The sequence below is a fragment of the Ruditapes philippinarum genome, unplaced genomic scaffold (assembly GCF_026571515.1).
Source record: "Ruditapes philippinarum isolate M1 unplaced genomic scaffold, ASM2657151v2 ctg24278_1_1_1_1, whole genome shotgun sequence".
Classification (NCBI taxonomy): domain Eukaryota; kingdom Metazoa; phylum Mollusca; class Bivalvia; order Venerida; family Veneridae; genus Ruditapes; species Ruditapes philippinarum.
The window spans coordinates 1,232-8,562 of NW_026851809.1; the positions used below are offsets into that span (position 1 = coordinate 1,232).

The 7,331-nt window shown below is 32.0% G+C and overlaps 1 protein-coding gene across 1 annotated transcript; it reads right to left on the reverse strand.

The window, feature by feature from the left end:
* Positions 1-452: 452 nt before the first annotated feature.
* On the reverse strand, positions 453-7,095 carry LOC132740297 (uncharacterized; the record flags this gene model as incomplete). The annotated part of the gene is given in 4 exon segments (XM_060728180.1): positions 453-528; positions 1,712-1,882; positions 2,406-2,471; positions 6,969-7,095. Coding segments are annotated over 4 exon segments (374 nt in total), but the record flags the coding sequence as incomplete, so codon positions are not given.
* Positions 7,096-7,331: the final 236 nt, after the last annotated feature.

Genomic DNA, 7,331 nt, shown 5'->3' on the forward strand with positions numbered 1-7,331 from the left:
AGCTACACCTGCCCGGATCACCCCGGACCACCCCGTTGATACAAAATTTTTATTCCATCCGGGGCCAAATGCCGGATGTTCCCGGATAATCCTGTTACGGATTTACTCCGGTTGTGCTGGTCGTAACCCCGTCGTTCCCGAATCACTCTGGACGTCTGTCGGGGCTATGCCGGAATGTAAATGAGACCGCTGCTTAAACATAAGTGCGACTGTCTAGCTTGTGATGGGGAACTGATACGGTGGCTTTATTTCAACAAGAGCAGATGCATTTACAAAATTAACAATTACCTTGTCAGGTAATAATATTTAGAATTAAATACATGTATAACATTTGCGACAAATGGTAGTGTTCAAGGCCATTGCCTACCTTAAAAGTAAGGGGCATCGGTCATTACCTCCTTAGAATACAAATGCCACTATCAAATTTACTATAGTGTTCTTTAATTGTTTACCATCCAATCCTATCCCTAGGACGAACAGAAATTTGATCACCAGCTGCAATATTCAATGTCGGGTTTTCACCGGCAGCTGAAATGTAAAAATTCTCAATTATGCATTGTCCAAGAAATAAGCCGTCTATCCCCAAAAAATAGCTGTGGGTTTTTTATATTTTTGTTTATTTTATAATATGTTTTTTTATTTATATGTGGATTTTAATTGCGCTTTTGGAACCTCCTTTCCTTATTCATACATAATTATATTTTAAGTTTCACGGCAATTTGATAAACTGATTCTAAGATATGATTCTGGACGGACGCACAGAATGATAAGGCCATTTCAGTTTTATCAGAGGGGTTTATCAAACAAAACAAAAGTGGTAGAAAAAGAAAGGTGGATTCAGGAATAACTACGACTTATAAACATTCAAATAATTTCAATTTTTCAATGTCACAACTTGTAATTAACGATGGTCCGATATTTCTGTTATTAGATATTCAGAATATTAAGCTGTTCTCTTTTATATTCCAATAAGGGCCAATACTGTGCGGGCCATTATTTGCTTCAAAACCTATCCTGATCCGCGATGCTTTAAACATAGGATTTAACTCAATACAAGATTGGAGCAGTACCTCTAAACGCTTGCAGAAATCATGATCACATAATAGACAAATATGTTTTTTTTCTCCGATTATAACATTTTTCTTTCCTTATCGTATATAAATCGGTGTGAAAAGATGAATTAGACGTTTTAAATTTCATTCCGTAAGATGAAAAGGTGAGATTTTAGCATTTAATCATTCAAATGTCTTGTCCGGTATGTACCGGAATACGGTATTTAGCTTGGTGCTCCAATACTTTTTCAGTCTCGCTCTTAAACATACACGTATTGATTAAGACAGAACGTCAACATGACGTTAAAACGGCGTCAAAATAAAAGATCACAGTAAAAAATGTAAGTACCGAAAAATTGTGTACACATGAAACTAGTGGGGCAAATTTGATACGATATATGTTTATATGTCTTTATAAAATATCAGTCTATTAAATCTCAAAATGTGACAGTTTTGTCCGAAGGCCCAAAACCGCATCACTTATTATAAGAAAGAACAATTGGGAAACAGAGAATTTAAGTCTTTTGGTATACTAATACTTTTACATAAAAGCATTTGTCCTTGTTTTTGTTTGCAAAATAAACCTGTGCAGTAACAGTTCGTCCTGACAAAAATTAATGATGCAGACGATCAGAAACAACAAACACGTTTTCACTCACCAACAGCTATTACGTTTTCTCCAACCAGTACATAATCATTTCCTGTGGTTGGCCGCCATACTTGTAAATAGACAGTCCCAGCTTGAGAGGCGACTAAATCCCAATTTGTTATTGTGCCGCAACAGTCCACATTGTAGTCGACGTCATCTCCACGCAAAATATACCCAACATCTTGATTTCAATAGAAATAAACTAAGTTTTTAATTTAACACATTAATTAAGTTGCAATTAAAATAAAATCACTCATTCTCGCTCGCTCGCTCGCTCGCGAGCGAGCGAGTCGCTCGCTCACTCACTCACTCACTCACTCACTCACTCACTCACTCACTCACTCACTCACTCACTCACTCACTCACTCACTCACTCACTCACTCACTCACTCACTCACTCACTCACTCACTCACTCACTCACTCACTCACTCACTCACTCACTGCGCCGCGATTAACAAAATGAATAAAACTTTTCATCATAATCTTTAAGAATATGTCCTAAAAATGGGACAATATTGGATGTAAGTGTTCCAACAAATGATTAATCAAGCTGTCAAGATAACCTAAACCTTATATATATCCTTTCTTTTACTTTGAACATTCTTTAGTCATTACTCAATGGTGTTTTTTTTTCTCTTTCTATTCTGTCTGACAAATTAAAACGTGTATAGATATGATAGTAATCAAACTAACAAAGCAGTACCTGAAAGATTATCAGAAGAACCCGATTTGCCCTTAGGACTTTGCTCACCAATTTCTCTATTTGAACCTGAAACGAAAAGATGAAAATTAAATACTGTAAAAGAAAATATGCAAGCTTTAACAAAACTGAATAGACATCAACAACACCAAGTGTTTCGATGACTTCAAACATGGCAGCTATACTATACATGTTATTAAAATTGGATATTGAAATAATCTTACGTGAAATTGACATGGCTATAATACAACTGAGGTCTAATGCTTGTAGAGGTAGAGTTGTAACTAAACACAGTGACGCCAAATAGAGTATGACCCAACGGTCAATATTCTTAAAATATTATGGACTCCTCGATGCTGGATTGATATGTTATCTTCCCAGTTCCCACACATAAAAGAATGACCCCCACGAGACCTTCCCGCTTGAATAACTGAATATAATACAAAAATATCAATACAATAATAATCATAATTAATAATAATAATAATGATAATATCAATAAAAAATAAATATATATTATGATTATAATGATGAGAATAAATAGAAAACATTTATAATATACTCAATAGATTCTCACTTGTCTATTAGACAATATAGCACCTGTGAAACAGACCAGAATTAAACACATAACAGAACCATGGATTGACTCAGACATTCTTAGTGTAATTAATGAAAGGGATAAAGCTTTTAATAAATATAAATGTGATAGAAACTGTGATAATTATGATTCATTTAAGACTCTCAAGAACAAAGTTCAGTATCTTGTTGCCAAAGCAAAAAAGGAATATTTTACTAATTCACTGGATGAGAACAAAAATGACTCAACCTCTTTATGGAAAACTGTTAAAAATCTTGGTTTGCTTTCCAAGAAGGGTTCATCTTCAACCAGTTCAAATATTTGTTTAAATATTGATGATAATGTGTGTTTTGAAAAGAAACTTATTGCTGAATCATTTAACAAATTTTATACAACAGTTGCACGTAAACTTGTTGAAAAGTTGCCAGAAAGTATGCATAAATTTGGTACGAAATTGTTAATACTTTTTATGCAAACAAGGGCGTTTTTGCAAACAGTTTTTCTTTTTCCATTGTTTCTGAAAGTAAAGTTCTTAAATACTTAACTTCATTAGGTGTCAAAAAAAGCTACTGGCTTAGATGGTATACCCTCACGTTTTATCAGAGATGGATCCCAGTTATTGCTAGTCCATTAGCTCATATCATAAAATCATAAACTTATCCCCTATCCAAGTTCAAGTCCTGATGATTTTAAATCTGCAAGAGTTGTTCCCCCTCTATAAAAAGAACGACAATTGTCTGTTGGTAATTACCGGCCTGGTCCATTTTAAATGTTGTATCTAAAATCCTTGAAAAGGTGGTTTTATGACCAGGTTGAAACTTTTTTAAGGATAAAGATCTGCTGTATAAATTTCAATCAGGTTTCAGGAGTGGCTTTTCTCTACTGATACTTGTCTGATTCACCTTACAGACTTTATCAGGTATGAAAATGATAAAGGTATGTTGTTGGTATGGTGCTGCTGGATTTGCAGAAAGAGTTTGACACAGTCGACCATTCCATTTTTTTAATGAAACTGCAAGCATCAGGTCTTAGTATTGACGTCCTAAATTGGTTCAAATCATATTTATCAGATAGACAGCAGCTTGTAGATGTCTCTTGTACTTATTCTTCCAATTCCAAAATAACATGGGGTGTTCCTCAGGGCTCAATCCTTGGACCCCTTCTCTTTTTAATTTATGTAAATGATATGTCAGCTGTGGTCAAAAATAAATTGCTTTTGTATGCTGATGATTCTGGTATCCTTGTATCTGGTAAAAGTTTATCTGTTGTTGAAAAGGCATTGACAGATGATATGGAATTGGCCAGCCAATGGTTAGTGGACAATAAGTTGTCATTGCATTTGGGTAAAAACCGAGTCAATTTTATTTGGGTCCAGGCAAAAACTTAAGACACAATCTAACCTGCATATAACCTGTTCTGGTACATCCATTGAAATCAACTTCATCTATCAAGTATCTTGGGATTACTATAGACCAAAATCTGTCATTTTGCGCCATGGCCGAGTCTGTTCTTAAGAAGGCCAACTCTCGGTTAAAATTCTTTACCGCAAGAAAAAGTTTCTTACTCAGCATACCAAGAAACTTCTGGTTATGTCTCTTATTCAGTGTCACTATGATTACGCATGCTCTGTTTGGTATAATAGCTTGACACAGTCTTTAAAAATAAGTTACAAAACTTGACAAAAACAAAATAATGAGATTTGTACTTGACTTGGACTCTAGAGCCCACATTGACCCATCCCACTTTAAGTCCCTTAACTGGTTACCCGGTCCACAAAAGAGTTGAACAGATAATGTTGTGTCATGTTTTTAAGATAAAAAAATGGCCCTATCTCCGGATTACATGTCTGAACACTTTATTTCACAAGATTCCATTCATAATTATAGTACAAGACTTAGTCAAAAGGGTGGATATTGTCTACCTAAGGTCAAAGGCCAGGGTTCTAAATCATTTGCTTTCTCTGGTATTAAATTATGGAATGATTTACCTGTAAAGTTAACGGAGATCAACAGGTTACAAAGTTTTAAGGTTCCCATCAAAAGTCATCTTATGAACAGTATTTAAATTTATTTAAAACATGTTTTTACATATTTCGGCTCAGGATTTTAAATTGTCTGCCATTTATCTTATTACAATTTTAGTAATGTGTTTTAAATCCTAGCTGTAAACAGGAGTATCATTAACTGTGACTTGGTAGCTCGGTAGATACTCGCATAATATTATGTTTTGAACTCGTTCAATTAATTTTAATTTTAGTATCGGGAAAATCTTCAGTTAAATGTCCTTTTTACAAGGGAAATAAAGTGAGATCATCTCTTAAAAATCTAATACACTTTATGAATAATTAAAAATCATAGACTTCAAAACAAATCAATGGTGTTGTAACAACATAATATTGTTAAGTCACTATTGACAGAGAAATCTTGCGTTTAAAATTTCAAAATGAAATCCACAATTAAGGCCAGAATGTAGACGAAAGCAATGTAATATATCCTTTAGAGAATATAAATGCTATATAGTTTGAAAATGTTTAAAAAGAATTTCAGATGGTAAAGATATGTTGATGGTTGATCTCCGGAAGAATTATAACATGAATTTTAAGCCGTTTAGAAATGATGTACTTCTTGCGCAATTCGTTCTTATTGACAATTACAAAAGTGTTTTTATTTCAAACGGGTATATTGGAATTACTCTTTTTCAAAATTCATATAATGATTTGGTACGTTACATACAACATATACGGGTTATACAATAAAAAACAAGTGTAGCTTTTTAGCCAATTTCATTAAAGTATACAATGTTATTTCTGCTGTCTGTGGTTTAAACAATCATTAATTGAAAACTTAAAAAAGAATAATTCGAAATTATAGCATGGAAGAATTATGTTTGTATATTGTTAACGCATGCACGAAACCATTTCCACTACTTAAATAAATAGCACTTTTATTTTTGTTCCGGAACATTTTATTCTGTTTACGTACATTATTCATTTTATTTAATTTGTATAATCTAATGAATAATCAACCCTGTTGATAGTATCTGGTATAGTACACTCACACCAACTATAAAAGAACTGTATATGGATATTGTTGGCAAGTATGAGATACATGATTTGAAATTACATATACTTATATAGCAGATAATGAATAGTTCTGGAACGAAATATTATTATATTTGATAAAAAATGTTCATAGGTCAGTAAGAACTTTATCAACACATTACTTTAAACCACTATTTTATAAGAGTATCCATGTAATATATTTCTGTAGTTTTGATCAATATTTTAAATACTTATAGAAAATGTGTCCATTGTAGACCAATATATTTCAATTTAAATAACATATCTAAAGACATTCTATCTTACATGTATTTCCGAGAATCGAACAAAACATAATTGAAACAACATAACTTTACCGTTTATGAATTTAAAAATATATTTATCGGATATAAATTTATAATACATTTTATTACATACTTATAAATAAAATATTGAGAAATATTGGTGAAATAAATGCGAGTTTTCATTTTATGTATTTCACTGTATAAATTTACTTTTCACTGCAGTAAAACATATTTTCCGTATTTTCATTGGTGTCTTGTCGGACTACTTTCTTCTAAATTCAGCCAATACCAGAAATTAAAGTGGAATTATTTCAAATTTGTAATATTTTAAAAGATCAAAATGTATATAATAAACAGAAAATTCAAGTTTTTTTCTATATATTCAGGATTCATTTTCATCTTGTGATATGAAAATTATTACATGTCATACTACTCGATGAAAATAAATCCTGTATCTATAGAAAAAACTTAAATATCCTTCATTTTTCATATTTTAACTGTCGCCTCACTTTCACTAAAAATCGTAGAGTAACGGTGCGAAAACGATAATCTTGATTTATTTTTCTTTTTATCTTTTTTTTTTTTAAATCGAGATTGTTCTTTTTAGGATTAATGTTACTAATACCGTAAAAAAGATTTGTACTTACACTGTGCATTTATTGTTTCAAAATAATCCGTTAAAAATATGACAATAAATATGAATTTCATATTAAAAAGTATTAAACGTCTTTACTTTGTCTGTCTGATTTATGAATAAAAAGTATAAGAAAGACTCATCACTTTTCCCATTATTAAACATCAAATACACTTATCTTATTTCAATTCCAATTGGAAAAATATATAATAATATATGTTAATAAAATTTCTTTTCAACCCTCGTTTATTGTGCGTCATAATTGCTTTAGAAATATCTCCAATATACAAAGGTGGTGTTTGAACCAATTTCTTCTCTCCTCTTTCACGCTATAGAATGTAAAAGAAAGAAGGGGTTTATCAATTTACCCGTGAAT